Source organism: Trichechus manatus, unplaced genomic scaffold, assembly GCF_000243295.1.
Source record: "Trichechus manatus latirostris isolate Lorelei unplaced genomic scaffold, TriManLat1.0 scaffold00016, whole genome shotgun sequence".
In the NCBI taxonomy this organism is placed as follows: domain Eukaryota; kingdom Metazoa; phylum Chordata; class Mammalia; order Sirenia; family Trichechidae; genus Trichechus; species Trichechus manatus.
The window spans coordinates 24,217,174-24,241,566 of record NW_004443952.1 but is presented as its reverse complement, the minus strand read 5'-3'; the positions used below and the strand labels follow the sequence as shown (position 1 = coordinate 24,241,566).

General features: G+C 45.0%; 1 protein-coding gene across 1 annotated transcript; it reads right to left on the bottom strand.

The window, feature by feature from the left end:
* Window positions 1-89: 89 nt before the first annotated feature.
* On the bottom strand, window positions 90-23,258 carry FBXO10 (F-box protein 10). Its single transcript, XM_004372250.2, has 10 exons — window positions 22,668-23,258; window positions 19,978-20,811; window positions 16,900-17,049; window positions 15,421-15,557; window positions 9,975-10,045; window positions 8,159-8,311; window positions 6,663-6,932; window positions 4,432-4,745; window positions 2,979-3,160; window positions 90-925 (listed from the first exon to the last, which is right to left on the bottom strand). The coding sequence occupies exons 1-10, from the start codon at window positions 23,250-23,252 to the stop codon at window positions 751-753; spliced, it is 2,871 nt and encodes a 956-aa protein (XP_004372307.1). The 5' UTR covers window positions 23,253-23,258; the 3' UTR covers window positions 90-750.
* Between the last annotated feature and the right edge of the window lie 1,135 nt (window positions 23,259-24,393).

Below are 24,393 nucleotides of genomic sequence, written 5' to 3'. Positions count from 1 at the left end.
ATCACTGGGGCAGCCTTTCAAGAGGGGCTCCCTGCCCCAAGCCCCTCACCCCTCACAGGTCCATGTCCAAGTCTAAGAGATCTGTCTCCTTAAGTAAACCAAACCCAACTCCTCCAGGTTCCACAGGCAGTTGGGAAGGTGTCATGGTGCCCCTGGGGGATTGAGAGAGACAGGTCTAGGAAAGGGGAAAATTCTAGGGCATTTGTCTCTTCCCACCTCAGCAGAATTATTTCCCTCCCTCAGGAGTAAATCTGCTCTTCCCTGAGAAGAGTTTGTATTTGGTGTGAGAGGTGGTTCCCTAACTCAAATAACAGAAAACCCTGACCGAAGCCTCACGGATCGTTTGAGTTTCCCTGACCCTATATAATCACCAGAAGAGCTTGAGTGATTGGAAACCCACCAACTTTTGTCCTTTTTTTTCCCTCTTTGAAATGCATATTCAAGTTTCTTCCTACTGCAGGTTGTGGAGTGGAAAAGTCTTGGAGGTACCTTGTTCTTAAAGTCTCCAGGGAACCTGGGAGCCTGTTTTTTCACATGGTGGAGGGTGGTGAGTAAGGGGCCTGGAGTCTTCTCAGGTACTACCTCTTCCCTTCTGAAGGCCTTCACTTCGTAGCTCTTCTGAGCACCTGTCAAGGCCTGGGCCTGAGAGCAGGGGATGTGGCTGCTGTTCTAGGAGTCCTCTGACATCACCGCCTCCTGCCTCACCTGCCCCTTCCAGGCCTAGGCCTGAGCTGGGGCAGGTCTCCATCCTTATAGGATGGTGCAGAAAATGCTGTGGTTGCTGTGGTAACCACCTTCCACATGGGCTGTGATCCTGGTAGCCATGGCCGCCACCTTCCGCCCATTATGGGCTGTAGAGGGGCCTCTAAGGGAGTGTTCAAGGTGAGGCCGTGCTGGTGGGTTCACCAGGCGCCATGTATCAGACCTGGAGGTATAAAACGATAGTCAATGAACTCTGGGAGGTTTAGAGCACTTGCCGAATGTCCTGCACAATCATACCTTTGGCTCAAGATCATCGGACCCACGTGTAAATCTGAATGTAGGTTTTGTCTCCCAAGTTAGTGAAAGCCCAAGGAGGTGGGGCATGTGTGAGTCTAAGGGGCAAAAGTCCTGCATTCTTGTTCCAGCTCTGCCTTCAACTCTGTATGTAACATGGACAAGTTCCTTCTATGGGCCTCATTTTTCCCATCTTTAAATAAGTAGCTTTCTTTTTTTCTATCTTTCCTTTTCCTTTTTTTTTTTCCAGCTGCATGACTGTGAATGTATATAGCTTTAGTCATGATCACCAGACCTAGAAACTACCTAAATGCTATGAATGAATAAACAAACTGTGTGGTACATTCATACAATGGAACACTACTCATCAATAAAGAGGAATGAGCTACTTACATGCAACACCATAGCTGAATCTCAAATGTATTAGGCTAAGTAAAAGAAGCCAGATTCAAAAAAGCTAGAAACTGTATGATTTCTTTTATGAACTTCTAGAAAACACAAATCTATAGGGGTGGAAAACAGATCAGTGGCTTCCAAGGGCTGGGGTGGGGGAAGGGACTGACTACAAAGGAACATGAGGGATTTAGAGGGTTGATGGAACTCTTCTATACCTTGTTTGTGGTGGTTACATGACTATACATTTGTCAAAACATACAGAACTAAAAAGGGTGAATTTTATTGCATGTAAGTTATACATAAATTAAAACATGGTATATGGTGAACAATGCTAAGAATAATACAACTACTGGGCTGTATCCTGTGGCCAGGGGTCTCTAAAGAGGGAAAGAGGATGTGGATCCCAGGGAGTTCACAATAGGATCTGCTGGGATGTGGGAAGAAAATATTAGAATTTCTATTTATTTTTTATTTTATACTTTAAAAATTTCTATTTTTGGTATAGTTTATAATGTAAATAATATACTGATAGAATAAAACACATACATAATTTATGAGTAAATAAATATACATGAGAGGGTTTCCTCAAAAAGCATTTTTACTGAGTGTGTGTATAATCAAAAAATATGAGGATCATTGCTATAGAAAATGAGGATCCATCAAAGGTTTTTGACCATGGAAGTGACATGACCAGAACTCTGATTCAGAATGATTAATCTGGCAGGATGCATAGGAGAGCCTGCCTGGCAGGGTGGGAGGGTGGCCTAAGGGCAGAGAGACTACCAGGGCGGCTGCTGCAACAGAACTAGTGATATTAACAGTACGGGGTGACAGCAACAACAATAATTATTACAACTGGTTTGACACAGCACTGACTAATACAGTTCTATAAACAACTAGAACGGCCTTACTGGTAATACAGACCACACGTGAGGGTGAGAGGTGCTGAGACCTAAACTAGGGCAATGACAGGGAAAGAGGGGAGGGGCCAGATGCAAGAATGTTTTAGCAGCAGAATCAAGAGGAGCTGGTGAGTGACTGTACTTTGGTGTTAGGGAGAAGGAGGAGGCAAAGGTTTTGTTGCCAGAATGCTTGGTGGATGGTGATGTCATCAAAATGGGGAACATGGAAAGACTAAGAGGTCTGGGGGAGAAGAGTGTGAGGAAACCGTGGGACACTGAGGCAGAGGTACTAAAAACAAGCGACAACTGCAGCAACTAGCGTTTTTATAACGACTCAGATAACTCTGCTAGGCCACAGCGTCTATTCCACCCTAAACTGACGCTACAAAGCAGAGAGTACTGACTGCATTCGAGTAAGGCTCAGAGATAAAGTAACTTGCCCAAGGTCACACCATCACTAACTGGCACAGCTGAGATTTGAGACCATATACTCTCAACTTTTAAAACTGGTTCCCTCCCAGGGAGTAAGGTGCTGGTCCTCAGCCCAGGCCTTTATGTGACCAGCACCAGAGGCTGGCAGAATGGCAGGGAGAAGGGCAGCCACAACCACTAGGCCTGGGCCTGGCTTCCCAGTGGCCTCACTGTTGTTCCAGGAGGCTGGTTCAGGCTACTCCAGGCACTTACTTTTTCTTGAAGACCAGGAACTTGTTGTTTTGCATGATACATTCTCGGTTGTTTGAGATCTGCTGAAAGATGGTCTTGTTGGTCTTGCCCTGGAAGATGATGTTCTCTTGCACCAGGGCCTTGGCACGACCCCGCACTGCAATGCCATAGGCCCGGAATGAATGGATCCGGTTCTTTATTACCTGGGAGAGGCAGCCAGAATTTGTCATACCTCCTAGACTGGCTGGGGAGCCAAGCAAGTGAGCTATCAGTTATAAAACATGAATATGCTAGCTAGGTCAGCATAGAGCCATTGGAGCTCAGACAAAGGATATCAAGACCAGCCTGGGAGGACCACAGAAGGCTTCCTGGAGGAGGTTACAGCTAAGATATAGACGTTTACCAGGTACAGAGCAGCAAGGGGGTGTTCCAGGAAGAAGGAACAATGTGCAAAGGCCTCACAGAGAGGTAAGGAGGTAGTGCCAGAAGCCAGGCCACTGGCAACCCAATTCAGCCTGTATGTCCCTCTCGTCTGCTCCCACAGTACTCTGACAGAAAGTCGAGAAATTCTTTACTCCTTGCCTAGCAGCAAGCTGGAGAGCTAAAAAGAGCCTTTGGGGCTGGAATTCCACAAAGGCCGGGAAGGGTCTGTTTGGCTTGACACTGTAACCAGCACCCAGCAGAGTGGTTTGCATAAAATGGGTGCTCAGAGCTCACAGTCCTGTGGGGGAGACAGATAAGTAAAGGGATGGACACAAAGCATTGCAGGAGCTGCTTTTTGAGGTAGGGGTAGGCACAGGTACCATGGAAGCCCAGAAAAGGGAATCAGGGGGCTTCCAGAAAAAAGTGACAGCTAAGCTGTAGGATACAGGGAAAAAACGGGTATTCCTGGCATATGGAGAATAGGTGTGCAAAGGCCCCATGGCAGGATTTCTCTCCTTTAAGCACCTACTGCATCCTAGTCCTCTGTGAGAGTCTTCTGATAGGAAAATCTGTTGCCGTTGAGTTGATTCCAACTCACAGCAACCCTACAGGACAGAGTAGAACTGCCCCATAGGGTTTCTAAGGAGCCGCGGTGGATTCAAACTGCTGACCTTTTGGTTAGCAGCCAAGCTCTTAACCAGTGCACCACCAGGGTTCCTCTGACAGAAAAGAGAGCTGAAATAGCTCCAGCCTTGACCTGGAGACCATGAAGATACCTCAGGTTGCTCCTAACACCTTGAATCTAGGAGGTGACCACCCACCCCTGGCTTCCTGCTGGTAAACTCTTGCTCATCCTTCAGGGCCAATTCATATGTTTCCTATGTGAAGTCCCACCCGTGTCTTCCAGGCTGTTTTGGCAGGAGGGACGATGTCCCATGCAGCCCTGAGTGCTTAAGGTTCTCCTTCTCAGCAGAGACGGCACAAAGATTCTCCCAGGGCTACGCTGTGTTAGTTAGTACTACACGTCACACACACATGCACACATACACACCTTTGTGTCAGACCTGGGCAGCAGCTGCAGCCCACTGCCCCGATTGCCAATGATGTCGTTTTCAATGACAATGGTGCTGTCACCCTTGGTGATGATGCCATGGCCTCTGTTGTCATAGATACCATTGCCCCGGAGCTCCACCTTACACTGGGCCTCGACCTTGACCCCACTCTGACGGTTGCAGGAGATGCTGTTGTTGGTCACATGGGTGAGCTGGCTGCTCTGGGCAACAGTGATGCCTCTGTCTCCATTAGCGTGGATCACGTTGGTGATGATGTGCAGTGCCTCACTGCTCTGCACATAGAGTCCTGAGGCTACAGAGGGTGGGAGCAGGAAAAGCACAGGGTGGTCCCAGGGTCAGGCCTGACAACACCAGCCAGGGAGAGCCTTCCCTGAATTGTGCTCCCAGGAGAGAGGTGAGAAAGAAGTAGCAGCAACACTCAGAACCAGCCCTTGGGTTTGCACCTTCCAAGCTGGATGACAAACAGAGCAGTTTTCCAGGAACATCAAGAAAATTCTGTTCCTTCTGAACCAAATCTTTATTAAATGTAGCCAGTGAAATGTGGTGCTAGAAGACTCGGCTTAGATCAGCCATCCTACTGCTATTTGCACTTCATGTGATGGGGAGCTCACTACCTCCTCAAGGCTGCCCATTCCACCCCTAGACAAATAGATAAGTCTACTAAAAAGTTTGTTTTGTTTTCCTTCCCAGACTGAGCTGGAATCTGCCTCCCTACTGTTTTGGGAAACTTTCTTCATAAGGGAAATTCTCCATTTTTGAGTAGAAAAAGTTATTAAGCTAAGTAATATGTGTCTAAAATGTATTAGAAAATTTGAAAGGGAGAAAATGGTGTTGAGGGCTGTATATGCTTAGAGACACTATGTGTTAGTAGAAAACAGCCCAGACTCAGTGGAATTAGAGTAGCATGACTTGGTCAGACCTGGGGATAAGCAGGAGGAGGACTCTGCAGTTGTGACATCCACCCACCATAAGAGCAAGAGGAACTGTGGTAGCGTTGGGAGGAGTGTGTGCAGGCCAATGATTGGGATTACACGGGCAGCAGTTTGAGCTAAGCCTGTAACTTGGAACCTCCTGGTAGCAGCTGCCTGTTGTTTCTCCTGGCTTGGTTGAGAACAACAAAACTAAATCAAGCATTTGTAAATTTATGCTGCTTTGCCTGTCCTACTGGACAGCATGGCCACATGGAGGAGACCCTGAACAGGGAGGTGACAGAACTCAATTTTCTGGCTAAGAAGGCTGGGGCTAATGAGCTCCCTGTCCTCTGCCCCTCCCAGAGGAATGAGCTTACCTAGGACAGGGATACCTTTCTAGTCTTTCTATGGACAGGAGAGGGTGGCCATCTATGAAAGATGACTCAGCTGCAGAGGCCACGGTTTACCAAGTCTGGCTGATCATCCAGATCACCTGGGGAACTTGTGAGAAGTTCAGATTACAGGCTCCACCTCAGCCCTTCTGAAGAATCATCTCTAGGCTAGGGCCCTGGAATCTTTTTAACAAGCCTTCCCTCCCCTCAAGTGATTCTGATCATCAGCCAGGTTTGGGAGTCCTGGAGTTAGACAAACTCCACAATACAAACATTTTTTCAATTCAATGAATGTCAAACACCTACTACAATTTTTTAATCAAGTCTAAGATTACATGGACTTAAAACAGTCTTATTTTTTGTACCTCTAAGAAAGAAAAATCACTGCCAATAAAACCATGACACATGATCAACCACAAGACCCATCTCATGAGAAATGTTAAAATATGAAAAATATGTCTTAGAATTGATTACCAAACCTCAGGGCAGGGAGCACTGAGATGAGGGAGATTCAATTCCTTGCCCAAGTTCACAGCCTGTCAGAGCTGATGAAACAGCCACAGGAATAAATACAGTCAAGGGGCCCCAGAGAAAGTGTCACTGGGAATGGTTCATAAAGGAAAGGGTGGAGGGCTGCATTCAGATAGGCTCTGAAGTTCAAGTTGGTTTGGGCTGTAAGGATTGGAGAAAAGGAATTTCAGGCAAGAGAAACCGGATGAGCAAGGTCGGCGGGCGGGCGGGTGGGGGACTGGGATGGATTCAAGTTCAGGGACCATGAAGTCCAGGGGGCTGGGGCATCAGGTAAGTGGCAGAAAGAAGTGGCTGATACGGCTGGAAGGGCAAGTTGGGACCACAAAGGGCCCGTAAGGCAGTAGAGTCACGGAAGGCTCTTGGGCAGGGGCTCACCTCCATTGTGATTAATACTGTTAGACTCCACAAGAGCAATGGTGATGGGCCTGCGCAGTGGGTCGTCATCCTTCTCCAGCTCTGTCTCCCAGAGGATGGCATCCCCGTCCTCGCTGAAGTTCTCCTGGGCGCCATGGCCTCCAGGGAACTCGCTGGAGCCATCCTTTTGGCTAAACACTGCCACACCATACAGGCCATTGTAGCTGACGTGGTTGCTGGTGACGTGGGGCAGGCTGGACGACATCATCCATACACCACAGCCCTTGTTAGCTGAACAGTGAAAGGAGCTGGTCACCGACACCCAACCATGGGTGAGGCAGCACCCTGTGTCTCCCCAAGAAGGGGAGCAAAAAGGTACTAGCCTGGGAGATGTAAGTCCCTGACTTGCTCAGTGGCCTTGCACAAGTCACTTTATGACTCCAGCTGTAGGCTTCTCCTTCATACACAGGGGATAGTAACAACCAGGCCAATCTCACAAGCTGGGATGATTCCACAGGGTACAAAAGTGCCCTGAGAACTGTCAAGGCCACTCTTCCAGAGCAGCTGCACATAAGCCTGTAATGACAGTGCCAAAGGGGCCTTCAGAGTTCATCCAGCCCAACCCCTCCCTGTACAGAGGAAGGGGCTAGCACTGGAGCCACGCTGACTCAATTTGACTCCCAGCCCTACCACTTCCTAGCTGTGTGACCTCTCTGTGCCTCAGTTTTCTCATCTTTAAAATGAGGCTAGTAACTGTGCCTACTGTATTAGGTAACAGTACCTATTAATAACTGTACCTCAGAGGGCAGTCATGAAAATTAAATGTGATAATGCATATAAAGGGTATAGCAGAGTCGGCCTCAATAAATGTTAGCTACTATTATTATTACTGGAAACCCTGGTGGTGTGGTGGTTAAGAGCTACGGCTGCTAACCAAAAGGGTGGCAGTTCAAATCCACCAGGTGATCCTTGGATACCCTACAGGGCAGTTCTACTCTGTCCTATAGGGTTGCTATGAGTCGGAATTGACTTGATGGCAACAGGTTTTATAATGGGTTTATTTATTATCATCAGAGAAACAGTCCAGAAAGACTAAGGCTTTTCTCACAGGCACAGAGTGAGTGAGAAAAGTTTCCTGTTGCCAGCACTGTATTTTCAGTTCTCTGGATCAAAAGAAAGGATACGAGTTAGGAGTTAGCTTCCTACATGTCAGAGCTTAACTGGCCCTGTTCTTATTCATGATCAAACTCGTGTCTTTTGCTGTTTTAAGTGGGGATAAAGTTCTCCATCCTGCTGACCCCATAGGGTCAATCTGGGGATTACAAGGGGATCTGTGAGAGACTCTTACACTCTGGGAGAGGCCAGAAATCATTCCTGTTCTTCAGATGAGGTCTTTGAGGCCCAGGGAACAGTGACGACTTTCTCATGACCCACAAGCTGGAGATGGAACCCGGCTGCAACCTGGACTTCTTGTCTCCCAATCCCAAGCCCCTTCCCTCTGACAACGTGCTCCTCACCATAGATGGTATTTCCTTCTATCAGCCCTTTGCCTTCATCTCCCACGACCACACCATCTGAATAGCCAAAGCAGATGAGGTTACTCCTGAGGACAGGGATCCCTCCACGACGAATGTCCACACCTCCCCACTGATTCTCACGGATGACATTTTCTACAGAGAGAGGCAGAAAAGAAGGTTGATACTCAAGGGCCACTTCCAGTGCTGGCAGTGAGGACCAGGACAGCTGAAAGAAAGGACACTCTGGACTGGTCTTACGCTGTCAGCAACCAGCACGCAGAATCTTGTCTGGTGTTTGATGTCTCAAGGACTTGTCTGCTGTCTGTATCCAACAGCCTTGAAGACTGATGGTTAAGGATAAATTTGTTTTAGGGTCCCTGGACCAAGGACAGGCAGGGGCTCAGAGGTGGTTATCTAAGGGCAGAATCCAGCCATTTCATCACAAGCCTGGAGAGGTGCTAGTCCCTGTCCTCAACCTTGGCTCTGTATTCTGACCACACCCTTCCTTTCCTTTCTCCCTGGGAGCCACCACCTCTTGGGGAGTGGGCTGAAGAGTCACAAGTCAGAGGGGCAGTTCTAGGACACTGATGCCTCCAACATGGAGGCAGGGCAAACTCTCGGCTTTCTGGGACTGAGGCACAATGGCTCACAAAGCCCTGTGTGACTGGCCCTTTCCGGCCTCTGTGGCCCCATCTCATACTACTTGGCCCTTGCTCACTGCACTCCAGTCACACGAGCGATCTCTCTGTTCCTCAGGTGTTCCAAGAGTGTTCCCACAGGCAGCTCTGCATGGAACGATCTTTGCTCAAGCTCCTTCTGTCACTGAGGTTGTGGCTTAAATGTCATTTTCCCATAAAGGCCTGCCCTGACCATACAATCTTAAATACCCACACTGTCCCTCTGTCACCTTATTTTAATTATCTACAGAGCACTTACCCCTAGATATGACTTTTCTTGCACGTGTATGCATGCTTTTATTTATGTATTTGCTTCCCTCTCCTAAAATGTCAGCTCCTGAGAGCAGAAATGATGGCTGTTTTGTTGACTGCTATCTCCTCACCTCCGGGAACACTGCCTGCATACAGGAAGTGGTCAATAAATGTTTGATGACTGAATGAAGGCTGAATTCAGTCAAGAGGGTTCACTGGACCGATGCTTGCTGAGCCCCTTCTCCGTGCCAGGTATGGTTGTGCTCTGTGATAAGGCTCCACTAATGTATCAGACAGACTTGATCTTGCCTGATCACATTTACTGCCTGATAGTAGAGGAGACTGACATTAAACAACACACTAAGAAATTACATAAACTGTTCTACAGAGGAGGTGTACTGGGTATACTGAGTCTCTCTATAATGGAAGGTCAGGAAAGGCTTCCCTGAAGAAGTGATATTTAAGCTAAGACGTGGGGATGAACAGGAGGTTAGCCAGGCAGAGGGGGAGTGGGGTGGATTTCCAGAGCAGGCAGAAGGCCGTACAAAGCCAAGAGGAGGGATTCAGACAATTTGCTCCGCATAAAAATGTTTCTGAAAGTATTATGTGAACCACCAAGTAAGGTCCTATAAGCACTGGGCCTGGCAAAGACCAGATCCTCCCTCCATGCTAGGCCCTCCTCTTGATAAGCACAGCCAATGCGTGCAGTTGGCATCCCTGGGGGCAGCCTGACATTCAGAGGAGGCGGCCAAAGTCTGGCAAGGTACAGGAGTGATGTAAGGTCCCACAGCTGGGGAGGGGTGAAGCCAAGGGCTGTACTTAAGGCATGGCACCACTCGACCTGTCACCTTGGCTGGCCACAGCTCCAAGCAGTTCTTATTCCATACCTGTGATGAGGCCTTTGCCGTTCTCATTCACTGCTATGCCAGCAGCACGGCCCTTGAAAATGTGGTTCCCGCTAGAATGGAAGGAGAGCAAGACAAAGAGGTGACACCAGGGCCCCACTGTCATGCTTCAAAGACAATGCCCCACCTGAAGTGATTACCTTAGTATTTTGTGGACTTCCCTAGATGGCTCAAGTCCACAGAGGCACTACAGTACTCCCAAAATTCTTACAAGCCAGGCATTTAGAAATCTTTAGTTATCACTGAAGACAACTTGATCAAAAATTAAATCCAAAACTCTGCCATCTAAGCACAATGATATCCAGTTCTCTATGGCCTCTCCTTACTGTCATCCACATATAAACAGATTTGATCATGGTGCCCAAGTCACAGGTAGAATACTTGGTCTTGGTGATATACAGAATTCCCAGGAGGCTGTCTTAAGCTTACTTAGGAGTGATTTGTGTCAAAATCCTGAATTAGACACTCTGCCTGTAATGAGCCCACAATCTTCTGTTTGTATCCAACAGCTACTCTTCACCTTATCTCCTATGAAGTTAATCACCTATCCACTGAATGAGAACATAAAGTAATAAAATGCTTTAAAGAAGAAAACCAGATTTAAAAAGGGGGTTTTACGAGCATCACAAAGATAATTCAATGGAAAGATGCACCACTTAAACGCAACCATTCTCTCTGTATCATAGTGACAACGTGTATGTGAAACCTCATAGGTTGAGTTAGCTACAAACGGAATGTATAAAAAAACATGCTCCTACTCAAAGACACACACAACCCCTTTACTGCCACATAAAGCCCTCTTAAATAATTTCTTCAAAACCAGACAACTGAGTATGTTAAAAACATGTTTACTACCTGTGAAAACAAGCTGATCACACCCAGATGTTAGGAGGATTGTGTCATCTCTGGAGGACACATATTTGCTGTTAGCTATTTTTACTAATAGGAATGCTGTGATCTCCTTCCCTACTGGAATTGTATCTGCCCACTCTCTCTTGAGGGGGCCTCCCACTCCCCGCTGTGTATCTCAGGGATTTAGGGCCAAATATTCATCTGGGCCTGTCAGAGACTAACAGAAGGCCTGGCACCCCACAGAACATCAATAATTAGGGGTTGACTGATTAAGTTTTTCCATCTCCTAGGGCAGGGTCCAAACAGCTTACTTCCTTGGGGAAAAAACAGCAACTTGTGTTGATGCTGGGAAAGCTGAATGTCAACTGTATCTACGCTATATGCATTTTGCAGTTAAACAGGTAAAATTATCTGTTAAAAATACCCGTTTTTTTTTTGTTTGTTTTCTTTTTTCCCCTCAGATCTGAAGAGGCTGCTTTGATCTGGATACAATTCAATTAGAAGTAGCCCCTGGGCTAGGGCCTTCATACCATCCATATCTCTGAGAGCTGTCCCATAGGCAGCCAATATATGGCTGGTATATTTTTCCTAACGTACCTCACTTACGTCCAGAGAGGATCCATGGCCACTTGAAGGAACATGTATGTGGGTACAGAGGGCAGAATAAAGATAAAAGAGGGATGAGAGAACATTAAGAAGGGGAACGATCACTGTACCAAGAACCAAGGACAGGATATTTACTGTAGATGAGCACCGATTTAGCCCTGCACTTCCTGGCAGCCAAAGCAAAAAGAGAAACACAATAGGTGATGTTAACTCTCACTGGCCAAAAAAGTATGCTGTGGTTTGCCTCATCCAGGCCACTTCAGGGATCTCAAAATTAATACCTAAAATTCATTCTATCCCTGGGTGGCACAAACAGTTAAGTGTTTGACTACTAGCCTAAAGGTTGGCGGTTCAAACCCAACCAGAGCTGCCTAGGTAGACAGGCCTGGCAATCTGCTTCCAAAAGGCCACTGCCTTGAAAACCCCATGGAGCAGCTCTACTCTGTACACAAGTTGCCATGAGTAGGAAGTGACTTGGCGGCAACTAACAACAACCCTCCCCTAGATCCTGACTTCCAATCACACAGAAAGGGAAAAGAAAAAAGCACAACCTATTCTTTCAAAGCCACTATGTTTAAAAAAACCCAAAACACTGATCTGATTATGCTATTCCTTACTCAAAACACTAATGGTTCCCCAGCAACCACAAGGTAAAGTCCAAATTTCTTAGCTTGCTGTATTAGTTTTCTATTGCTGCTGACCAAATTACTACAAGTTTAATGGTTTAAAACAACACAGATTTATTATTTTCCTGTTCTGGAGGTCAGAAGTCCAAAATGGGTCTTATAGGGCTAAAAATCAAGGCGTCTACAGAGCCGCACTGCTTCTTGGAGGCTCCAGGCGAGAATCCATTCCTTGTCTTTTCCAGTTTCTAGTGGCCTCATCACTCTGACCCCTGCTTCCACTGTCACGTTTCCTTTTGACTCTGACCCTCCTGCTTCTCTAGGGACCCTTGTGATGACATTGGGCCTACCTGGGTAATTCAGAATAACCTCCCCAGCTCAAGGTCCTTAACTTAATCACATCTACAAAGTCTCTTTTGCCAAATCAGGTAATATATTCACAGGTCCTGGGGACTAGGACATGGACATCTTTGGGGAGCCATTATTCTGCCCATCATACTTGGCATTTGAGGTCCTTCCTGCTCCAGCTTCAACCTGCCTTTCCAAGTGGACCTTTTACTCTGTCTCCCCAGGCATCCTATTCCCAGACACACATTTCCCACCATCTTTTCAGACATACTCTGAACTTCACTGTCTCTGGGCCCAGAATGCCTTTTCAATGGCAATAAAATCCTATTTACCCTCCAAACACAACTCAAATGTCATCATGTGTCCTTCCCTGACACACTCAGCTGAAACCGTGGCTGAGTTCCTCTGGTCCTCTGCACGAAGACCTAGCAAAGCACTAATTTCATTGAGACTTCTCTCATGATTCTTTGTGTATGTGTTTATGTCCAACGTGAGACTATAAACTCCATAGCAGGGACTGCCCTCACACACTTTTTATATCCCTGTCCCTTCCAAGCATTTAAATGTATGTTAAGGGCATAACACAAACATATACTCTTATCTTAAACCAATAATGCAAAAGAAAGTAAAAGAGCTTTATGACTACAAATGTTTATAACAAGCTGTCTATAAGTGAAAAACAGATGCTACAACTAATAGGACTGGTTCAAAAATTACTGAATATCAAAACAATGGAATGTTCTGAAACTTGCTAACATGATAAAGTCATGCAACAACATGGAAAAATACATATAAAGCAGAAGTAAAAACTCAGAATAGATCTGTTGCACATTAACGGCAGTTAATTTTCCTAAAGCACAGACATAACTGTGCGAGTCTTCTGCTAAATGATTCTGTTATTCTACTCAAAATAAACGCCACCTTCCTCAGCTTGGTCTATATACAGCCCTTCTCATTTGGCTCAAGGCTTTCTTCCCATCACTCCTTCCCACTATGCTGCATGGCAGAAGTGGCCTACCACAGGTGTATAAAAGGTCATGCTGCAGTGACCACAGAGCCCATTTAAAATATTTCATACCAATGTGTCACCTTGTGCCACATTTTCCTCAAGCCACAACGGACTGTTAGTTAAACCCTCAATCTGTCACGCTCTGCTGCCTTTGTTCGTGCTGTTTCTTTTACTAGGAATGCCCACCTCCCATCTGCATGAGAGTCGGAGTTCTACCCATATTTCAAAGTCCAACTCAATTGCCACCACCTAAACGAGGCCTTCCCACATCCTCCTAATCAGAATGGTTCTCTCCTTTCCTCTTTCTCTTGGTACCATTTTGATAGCATTTATCACAGTCTGTCCTGTCTGGGATGGCAGATACATGGCCCTTTCCCAACGCCCTTCCCACCTGTGGCAGACATCACTATTCGACCATGGCATGCTTTTATGCTTAGGCCAGATGTAGCCTCACAATCTTAACACTGCACTCCAAGTAGCCACATCAACTGACTGGAGTTGTCAGGTGACTTGAAATCTCTACTGCCTCTGTCTTTTTTAAAATTTCTTTTGTTGTTGTTGTTGAGAACATACACAGCAAAACATATACCAATTCACCAGTTTCTACATGTATAATTCAGTGACACTGATTATATTCTTCAAGTTGTGCACCCATTCTCATCCTCCTTTTCTGAGCTGTTCCTCCCCCATTAACATAAACTCACTGCCCCCTAAGGTTCCTATGTAATCTTTTGAGATGCTGTTGTCAATTTGATCCCATATAGTTTTTAAAAGAATATAATGCTCAAAGTAGACATTTTTTACTAGTTAAGCTAAACTATTGTTTGGTTTTAACATGACTTTGAGGGATATTTTTGGTTTAAGGTTTAAAAATTATCTCAGGGCAATAGTATCAGGGGTTCATCCAACCTTCATGGCTCCAGAAAGTCTGGAGTCCATGAGAATTTGAAATTCTGTTCTCCATTTTCTCCCTTTTGATCAGGATTCTTCTATAGAACCTTAGACCAAAATGTTCAGTAATGGTAGCAAGGCACCATCTAGTTCTTCTGGTCTCATGGCAAAGGAGGCAGCTGTTCATGGAGGCAATTAGCCACAGATTCCATTTCTTTCTTCTATTCCTGTCTCTCTTTCTTCCTCTGTTGTTCTAGGTGAATAGAGACCAACTGTTGTGCCTTGGAGGCTGCTTGAAGATTTTAAGACCTCAGGCACTACACAACGAAGTAGGAGGTGGAACAGAAGCACTAAACACATTATTAGCCCAATTAACTGTACCCTAAACCTCCAAACCAAGGAACCAAATCTCGTGAGGTACTTGGTTGTACATAAGCAGCCTCAGCAGCTTTTTTTTTGTCATCATTGTAAATATGTCTATCATACAACTTTTGCCCATTCAACTTTTTACAGGTGTACAACTTATTGACAGCACTTACAATAATCAGCTGTGCAACCCTATCTTTAATCAATGAGATTTTTCCATCATCGTAAACCAAAACTCAGTACTCCATAAGCAATAACCTCCTGTTCCTCGCTCCTTCCTTCCCCTGGTAACTGCTAATAAACTTTGGTCTCTATACATTTGCCTTTTCTTGTCTTTTTATATAAGTGAGGTCACACAATATTTGTCCTTTTGTGATTGGCTTATTTCCATCTCTGTCTTAAGAGTTATTTCTGTGCATGTATGTCCTCTGGACTAGAGCAAGCCCCTAGGGAGCAGGGTCTGCCCCTTATTTACCTTTGTTATCCCTTGTTGTAAGTGTTCACCAATGTTTACTGAATAGAATACCTGCACATAGTTAACTGGAAGGAAAAAGAGAAACACAAACGTAGCTGTGTTACTGTGGTGAGATTATGGGTGAAGTCTCTTCTTTGCTTGCATCTGGAGAGACTATTTTTCAAATAGAAAAAAGACAGGGTGCAGAGAAACAGAGAGACAAGAGAGTAAAGAAGGGACCATGGAAGAGTGTGATGGTCTGGGTCCAGAGATGCATACCTCACGACAGGGTTTCCGTGGTACAGGATATAAATGCCAGCTTCCTTATTTGAAAAGATTTGATTATTCCGGATGATGCCTTTCCCATTACCAAGGACGACAATGCCAGAGCGAAGGCCATGGTGGATCTGATTACACTGCAAGTAAAAATGAGATACCACAGAGGAAGGATCAGTCATGCCAGCGAGAGGCAGAGTGCTCACCCACTGCCCACACAACTGGGCCAGGAAGATCCTTAAGCACATGTCAAAGTGAACAGACCATGCTGCTGCTCTGTCCTTCCTGCACAGGTGCACACACCAAAACCTATAAGGGAGAACAGGAACATAGAAGTCTTCACTGCCTCTTAGGATACAGTTAGGCTGACACTTAACTGCTGAGGGCTCGTGCTCTTCATCTGCAAGGAAGGCTACTGAATGTTCTGAGCCTCTAAAGAGTCCCCCAAACACGATCATCTGGCCAAGCCATACCTCCCAGGATCCAAGGAGGACTTCTCAGAGAAGGGTCCAAAAACCAAACCAAACCCATTGCCGTCTAGTCAATTCCAACTCATAGTGACCCTACAGAACAGAATAGCACTGCCCCATAGGGTTTCCAAGGTTGTAATCTTCATGGAAGCAGACTGCCACATCGTTCTCCTCTGGCGCAGCCAGTGGGTTCAAACCGCCAACCTTTTGGTTGGCAGCCAAGTGCTTAACCACTGCGCCACCAAGGCTCCTTCTGGGAAGGGTTTTCTTTGAAAAAAAAAAAACAGTTGCTGTCGAGTCAATTCTGACTCATAGTGACCCTACAGGACAGAGAATTGCCCCACAGGGTTTCCAAGGAGCAGCTGGTGGATTCGAACTGCCAACCTTTTGGTTAGTAGCCGAGCTCTTAATCATTGCGCCACCAGGGCTCAACCCAATATGACAGAATGCTGGCCATGTAGTCTCAAGGGCACCACATCCAGAGAAGGGCAAAGGACATTTGGCTTCTACTCATTGCTTCTCATTCAGGGGAGCGGCCTCTGGGAGCTCAGTTTTCCCATGGGCATACGGTCACAGAAGATGTACAAGCTAAAGGATTCTTAGAGATGATTCATTTCTAACACTTCTTTGTACAAATAGGGAAACAGGACCAGAGTCGCACAGTAAGTCTGCAGTAGAGTCAGATCTGAAACTTAGTTTTTCTGCCTCCCAGGCCAGCAGCTTTTGCACAGCGACTTAAATTTTTAGACAATAAAAAATTATAATAAAATTATTTCACTCTGTTAATTTATAGCCTAAATCCAATCCCATTCTTACACCAGGAAGCTAGCCATATCCCTTCCAAAATGATTCCACAGAAACAAAGACACACAGAGAAAAGAACAGGGACCATTTGCAAACAGGAAGCAACATAAATTCAGGATGACAACATTTGTTCAGATATCTTCAGAAGAGGTTTCTGAAAACCCAGAGACACTCTGAAAAGGGAATGAAGCAAAGGCAAAGAAAGTACCAGTATGAGCGGGTTGGACTTTTTCCGGATGTCCACACCAGCCTCCGCGTTATGATAAATGTTGTTGCCAGCGATCAAGCCTCCACCCTCCAAGCGAAGAAAGATGCCTGATGCTCTGCAACGGTAAATGTCATTCCTGAGCATGACGATCTAAGCAGAAAGAATGATGAAATTAGAAAATTACCTTTGGCAAGAAATATAGTAATAATTGGTTTCAGGCAGGAATCATTGTGGAGGCTAGAACTAATGGGTGAAAGGTTGATGAGAAACAGGATATTTACATAGTCTCAAAGCATCTTCCCACAAATTTATTAATAAGTTCAAAACACTTATTAAATTTACAGTGGAGAAATGTGGTAGACTCCATCATAATCATGTGATCAAAGTTAGCATCTCCATTAAAAAAGGATAAACCAACTTCATATGTCTCCTGATACAACTGATGCACTGAGAAGAACACAGCATCATTCTGTGGTATTCACGCTCAAAATACATGACACCTCAATTTAATCATGGTGAAACATTAGACAAACCCAAATTGAGGGACATTCTACAAGTAACTGGCCCATACTCCTAAAATATGTCAAGGTCATGAAAGATATGGCAAGATTGAGGAACTGAACGAGATTTAAGGATATTAAGGAGACATAGGTGATCTTGGATTGGATCTTGGACATACAAAGGACATTAGGACAACTGGCAAAATTTGAACGGGGTCTGTGGAATAGATAGTAGTGTTGTATCAATGTTAATTTCCTGATTTTGAGGGCTGTATCGTGGTTATGTAGTAGGTTTCCCTTGTTTTTAGGAGAAAATATATTTAAGTATTAAAGTATAATGGGGTGTCATGTCTACAACTTACTATCAAATGATTCAGAAAACATGTCTATCTATAAAGAGAGAATAAAGCAAATGTAGATCAATTGAGGAATCTGAGTGAAAGGTATATGGGAATTATTCATTCTAATCTTACAATCTTTCTGTAGGTTTGAAATTATTTAGAAATAAGAAGTTTAAAAAATTGCTATTAATATAGGAACTCTGTACTTTCTGCACAATTTTTCTGTAACCCTAAAACTGCTCTAAAAAATAAAGTCTATTAAAAAATTACTATGACATCATATCCAGTAGGATAAATACAATAATAACAAATACAGACAATAATAAGCATTGGTGAGGATGTGAAGAAATTTGAACCCTCACACATTGCTGGTGGGAATGTAAAATGGTGTATCCACTTTGGAAAACATTTTGGCAGTTCCTCAAAAAGTTAAAAATAGAGTTACCATACGGTGCAGCAACTTCACTCCTAAGTATATGCCCGAGAAATGAAAACATATGTCCGCACAAAAACCTATACACGAATGTTCATAGTAGCATTATTTATAATAGACAAAAAGTGAAGACAATACTGAGTGGACGAATGGATAAATAAAATGGGGTATATCCATACACTGGAGTATTATTCAGCCATAAGAAGGAACGGAGTACTGATGAATGGCCTTGAAAACATTATGCTAAGTAAAAGAAGCCAGACATGAAGGGCCACATATTGTATGATTCCATTTACATGAAATATCCAGAACAGGCAAATCCATAGAGACAAAAAGTAAATTAGTGGTTTCCAGGGGCTGGGGCAGAGAAATGGGTAGTGACTGCTAATGGGTATAAGGTTTCTTTACAGAGTGATAAAAATATTCTGGAATTAGGAAGCGGTGATAGCTACACAACTTCGTGAATATACTACAACCCACCAAACTGTAAAAGGGCAAATTTTAATGGTATGTGAATTATCTCAATAAATAAATATTAATATAATAATAAATTACTATGGTATTTCAGTTCCACAGGTAACTTTAAAAGAGCGACCATAACAGTTTTATTTTAAAATGTCGATATTTAAAATATACCAGAAATTATATCCTTTGCAACTATTTAAACTAATGATGAAAAATTTTAGATGTCAACTTAAAAATGAGTGATGGGAGTGCAGTTTTTCAAAATTCTTCTAGAGAATAAAAAACTCATTGCCATTGAGTTGATTCCGACTCACAGCAACCCTATAGGACAGAGTAGAACTGCCCCTGGGGTTTCCAAGGCTGTAATCTTCATGGAAGCAGACTGCCACATCTTTCTTCTGCAGAGTGGATGGTTGGTTTGAACTGCTGAGTTTTCAATTAGGAGTCGAGCACTTAACCACTGTGCCACAAGGGTTCCTATTTTTTTAGAGAATACACAAGCAAAATTATTTGAAGATCTATGACCTAGTTCATCTCCCTTGTTTTAAGATGAGGAAACTGGGGCCCAGAAAGGGGAAGTGACTTGTGTAAGGTCACAGAGCATATCAATAATAGACCCAGGGCTGAGATCCAGAACATCTCACTTGCACTGCAGCATCCCTGGTTCCTAAAAGTATATCTAGCACGCAGTAGGTTCTCCATAGATATTTTTTGAACAGATGAATGGAAAAAAAATGAATCTGTAGATTGCCAGTAAGTATATAATAATCTCAATCTCATGGTTTCTAAGTAACTATAAGCATTTTATATTTATACTGCTGAATTAGTTGCCTGCTTTTTTTCAAAATATAAACTTTTCATAACACCATAACCTGTTAACTATTCTAATGACTCTCTAATATATGTAGAACTTGTCATAATCATTAAAAGTACCTTCTTTAACATTTATGATGAAAATTACGTTTGTATTTTAAGAAACAAATATATAATTTTAGGACTGCTTGGGGCCAGACAGATTTGCACTTCTGGGAGCCACTGGTTTTGGAAAAAAATAGGGGCAACAAGTCACATAGAGGCAGATTTAACTGCATCTGGGAAGAACAGTGGAATGTGAGTGAATTCTCTGATTCCAAAGGCATCAGAGGATTTGCAGTTTGGCATTTCAAACGCTGAAGGTGTGACAGACCTTTTTCATTCTTTTTTCTGTTCAGTCCAGCTGTGATGCATGGAAAGAACACTAAGAAGTTAGGAGACCTGGGTTCAAGTCCTGCCTACTTGAAGTTGCTGGGTGACCCAGTGAGGTCTCATGGGTCTACAGAGTAAGTCCTTATGACAGCACCTTGCTATTATGTATACACCGCACTGCGTAACTCAGGTTCCGGAAGATGTTTCCTTCCATCTTGGCTCGACCATAGGAGCAGACGAAGACACCTCCCTTCCCGTCCCGGAAGAGGCACTTGCGGATGAGGCAGCCCTGCACAGAGCTGGCCAGGGCCATGGCCTCCTTGTCCTTCTGCAGCTCTTGCTGCAATGAGTTCAGCACTAGGCAGCTGGGCAGCTGAATGGATGCTCCTGGCAGTGGCGGACTCAGAAAAGAACCCCCCAATACAGGGCGAGGGCCCTGCACTTGGTAGGACAGTCGGTATGTGAGCTGTTCCACGTCCTCATCCTCACCGCTGGGACTCAGGCCTCCATCACTGCTGTCTGGGGTCTGGGCCACCCTTTCACCATCGCTGCCCACCTCTGCCTCCTGTGGGCCAGCCCTGGACTCGGGCTTTGGGGAGCTAGAGGCTGGGCTGGTGGGGCTCTGGCTGCCCTCAATGACAATGTCACAGGTCCTTGGGCTCCAGGCCTGGTCCCTGCTCTCTAGGTCCAGGGACATTAAAGAGTCAGAGTCCTCTGTGGGGAGAAAACTGGGAGAGGACTTGATAAGCCCCAATAGATACTTATAGGCCCAGTTCTTATCTGCAGATGGGTGGCCCTCAACAGTCACACAGTTGTTTTCACTGCCCACAAATTCACAGTTTTCCAGGACACACAGGGGCACATTGTGCAGAAAGATATGGGTGTTTTTGAAGATGCAAAACTTCACTTGGCATGTGCCTGGGCCATGGACCTGGATGTGTCCATTCTCAAAGTTGCAGTTGTCAAACTGGACATGACCCGATGTTGTCTGGGGAATGAAAATGAGAACATGAATATTAACAGGGACGAGGTTTGTTTTGCTGGTCAGCACTCTAGTTGCTGTCTAAGGAGGGTGGATCATGGAAAGACTACTTGTTCTGTTGATCATCTTGATGGATTTTAAGAAAGCAAGCATGGGGGAGGGGGAGTAGAACAGAGGTCCCTTCCCCACCAGGGTGTGTGTCTGCTGACCCCAAGAGGAACTGGGGAGCTGCTCTGCATCAGAGAGGGAAAATAATTTGGAGCTGCCCACTCTTCCCAGCTCTCTGGAAATAGTCATTGCTAAAGTTCTTCTCCACAGTCACTGAAGACTGCTGTAAAATCACCTTAGTCTCGGCTTTTTTTCAAGCAAGGCCACCCATCCTAGGCTCTGTGCTTTTCTCGAAGACTTGCTAATTTTCATCTCTTTCACAATTTTTAGTTAAAAGACAGTCACGGACCAAACAGTAATATATACCAAGCACTAAGCCAGATGGTGGGCTACAAAGAAATCTAAGGCCAGGCCCCATCCCTGGAGGATCTACGACCACACTTCTGGTGGGGAGTGGGGGCTGAAATTAACATACTGCTCCAGCAATAAATGTACTGGGGAAGATTAAGTGTCTGGACAGTACTCTTTCTAGGACAAAAATCTCCTTCTGAGTCTGCAGACCAGCTTATCGGTCCTTCTGAAATATTCTAGAGCTAAAACAGCAGGCTTCTAAGCTTCCAGGAAAGCCAGCATGATGTAATTTTAAAGTGCTTAGCGATTTGAGTACTAACATCACTAATTACCCACTTCAGAAAGTTATTTAGCATCTCTGAGCTTCAGTGTTCCTATCTGCAAAACAAAGATATCGCATCTACCCTGTCTACCACAAATGTCTGCTGTAAGGATCAAGTTAGGTCACAGATGGAAAGTCGCCTAGGTTATGAGTACAGGCTTTGGATCCTAGCTCTGTCCCTCACTAACTCTGAGACCCTGGGTATGTTAATTAATCTAGTTGAGCCTCAGTTCTTTCACCTACAAAATTCAGAGGACACTATCCATGTCACAGAACTGTAGGGAGAAGTAAATGAGATAAGGGCTGTAAAGCTTGTGCCTGGCACACAGTAAGTACATCATAAATGACTGGTAGTATAACAATTATCACAAACATGAGAGACAATTAAGTTGTGATTGGTAGTCATAGTGGCAATATAATTTTTATTGACTAGGTACATAATCTAGGTTTTACAATCAATTTCTAGGCAATGTATAGCTGTAGACTGTTCTACCAGGAACTACCAACACCTCAATATATGCTTTGCGGTGAACCCAACTTCAGCTCTGTGTTCCTGGAAGGAGGGGTGTTGAACTAATATTTCTTGACCTTATCTCCAGTTACCCTAGAGAAGTGACTAATCCTGGTAAAAGTCTGATCTCTCCTGACCATCCACAGGGCAGTGTAAATGTGCTGAAGATCACTGGTCCTGAACAGTCTCTCCTCTCTTTGGCTCTCTCTGCGCATGCCTGCTGTGAACAGCTAACATGTTCTCTGCTAGCTCAGATCCTAGCTTTCCCACCTAGCTGCTCCACCTGTGACTGTTGGTCCAGTCTGGAAAAGGAGTACCAAGCAATTTTGGATTTGAGTTCAAGCCTCACTTTCTAATCCAGCTTTGCCAGGAATAAAGTAGATATTTTGATCTCCACTGATCTGTGTCTATTTCTCAACTGGTTCAGAACTCAGAGGGGTGTGCGTATGGGAATAATTGCTGAACTTTCAGTTCCAACAAACAAGGGATTACAAACCCACAAAGAGAAGGTCCAGGCCCTGGGGTCAGGCCTGGGACTGGAAAGGCCATCTATCTGATGTGGACACCCACCTTATACATGATGGGTGAGAACCAGGCTGGCATGAAGACAAGGTTGCACAGGCGTGTGGTTGAGCAGTGCTGATCAATGCTGGCTAGGAGGGCCACTTCACCCAGCTTCCCACGGCCTACAATCTCCACGGGCACCTTCAGGATGATTTCCCCTTGCTCTTCATACACACCTGGGAACAGCACAATCCGATCATATAGGCTGGCCATGGCCAAGGCACTGCCCAGGCTGTCAAACTCATGGCCTGGTCCAACACTCAGGGTACGTCGTTCCCTCCTCCGGCGAAATAGAGAAAAGCAGACGGAGGACTCCAGGTCCAGGGCATTCTTGGTCCACGTCTTGGAGGCCAGGTAGTGCTGCTTGAAGGCTTCCCTCCAAGACTGAGGCTCCACATCAGGCTGGTTGGGCCAGTTGGGGTGGCGGCACTCGGTGCAGCCCAGACACAGCTGCCGCCAGCGGGTGCTGTCAAGACTGAGGATCAGTTCATACCAGGCCCTGCAAACCAGGCTGCAGCGGCCCAGGTCAGGAAGGTGCAGGTAGGCTAAGATCATGCGCCACAGCTCCAGGGGGAGGCCGCCAGCCTCCATGGTTGCCTGGGAGACAGACACAAAACAAGAGGTTTTTGTTTACTCTGCTTACCTTTCCCCTTCTTAAAACACCCTCTGCTATCTCCTGATCTTCGAGGTGAGCAAATGAACAAGGCCCAGCCACTTGGAATTCTTTGGATTTTTCTACCTGGAACAAACAGGAAGACTCTCTCTTCTCTTTCGTCAGATACTATAATGGTATCACCTACAGTTGTTGGAATCCAGGTTCCCCACCTTGTGCAGAAATCCTTGTGGTATCAGAGTGAAGTAGAAGTAGGCAGAGATGAAGATGAAAAGTGACAAAGAGAAAGAAAAAAAGTGAGCACATGTGAATGTGTCCTGGTGGTATTCATTCCAGATTCCTGAAGATGTCCTGGAATTTGCAGCTCTTCCTTCAATTCTGTGAGCTAAATAGCCTTTCAATAAATTCCCTTTTTCCTTAAGCTAACTTTATTTGGATTTTGTAACTTAAGCTGGTCTCCAGACTGTTAAGCATTATAGAGAAAAGGCTGGGCTCCTGACATATGCAACTCTCCCAGGTTCTTGTGACACTGATGTCTCCTGTTCTCCACCCTCTTCTTAGTTACACTTTCTCAGGCTTTTTAAGAGAAAAAATGTTCTTCTACTCATTCTCCACCCATTCTCTAGCTGAGGGATCATATCCATTCCCTTGGCTTCAACTACAACTGTAAATGCATGATGTCTTAGTTATCTAGTGCTGCTATAATAGAAATACCACAAATGGATGGCTTTAACAAAGAGAAATTTATTCTCTCACAGTCTAGGAGGCTAGAAGTCTGAATTCAGGGCACCAGCTCTAGGGGAAGGCTTTCTCCCTCTGTCAGCTCTGGGGGAAGGTCATCAATCCTCCCCTAGTCTAGGAGCTTCTCAGCACAGGAACCGCAGGTCCAAAGGATGCTCTCTACTCCCGGCACTTCTTTCTTGGTGCTGGGAAGTCCCCTCCTCTCTGCTTGATTCTCTCTTTTATATCTCAAAAGAGACTGACTCAAGATACAACCTAATCTTGTAGATTGAGTCCTGCCTCATTAACATAACTGCCTCTAATTCTGCCTCATTAACATCATAGAGGTTAGGATTTACAACACATAGGATAATCACATCAGATCACAAAATGGTGGAC

What these genes read in the sequence shown, in the direction of transcription:
- FBXO10 (XM_004372250.2), bottom strand. Translation starts at nt 23,252, where the DNA reads ATGGAGGCTGGCGGCCTCCCCCTGGAGCTGTGGCGCATGATCTTAGCC. An exon ending in GGTGTATACATAATAGCAAG is followed by an intron (nt 17,050 to 19,977) that starts GTGCTGTCATAA and finishes CTTTCTGCTTAG; the next exon opens with ATCGTCATGCTCAGGAATGA. An exon ending in CAGTATTAATCACAATGGAG is followed by an intron (nt 4,746 to 6,662) that starts GTGAGCCCCTGC and finishes CACCCTCTGTAG; the next exon opens with CCTCAGGACTCTATGTGCAG.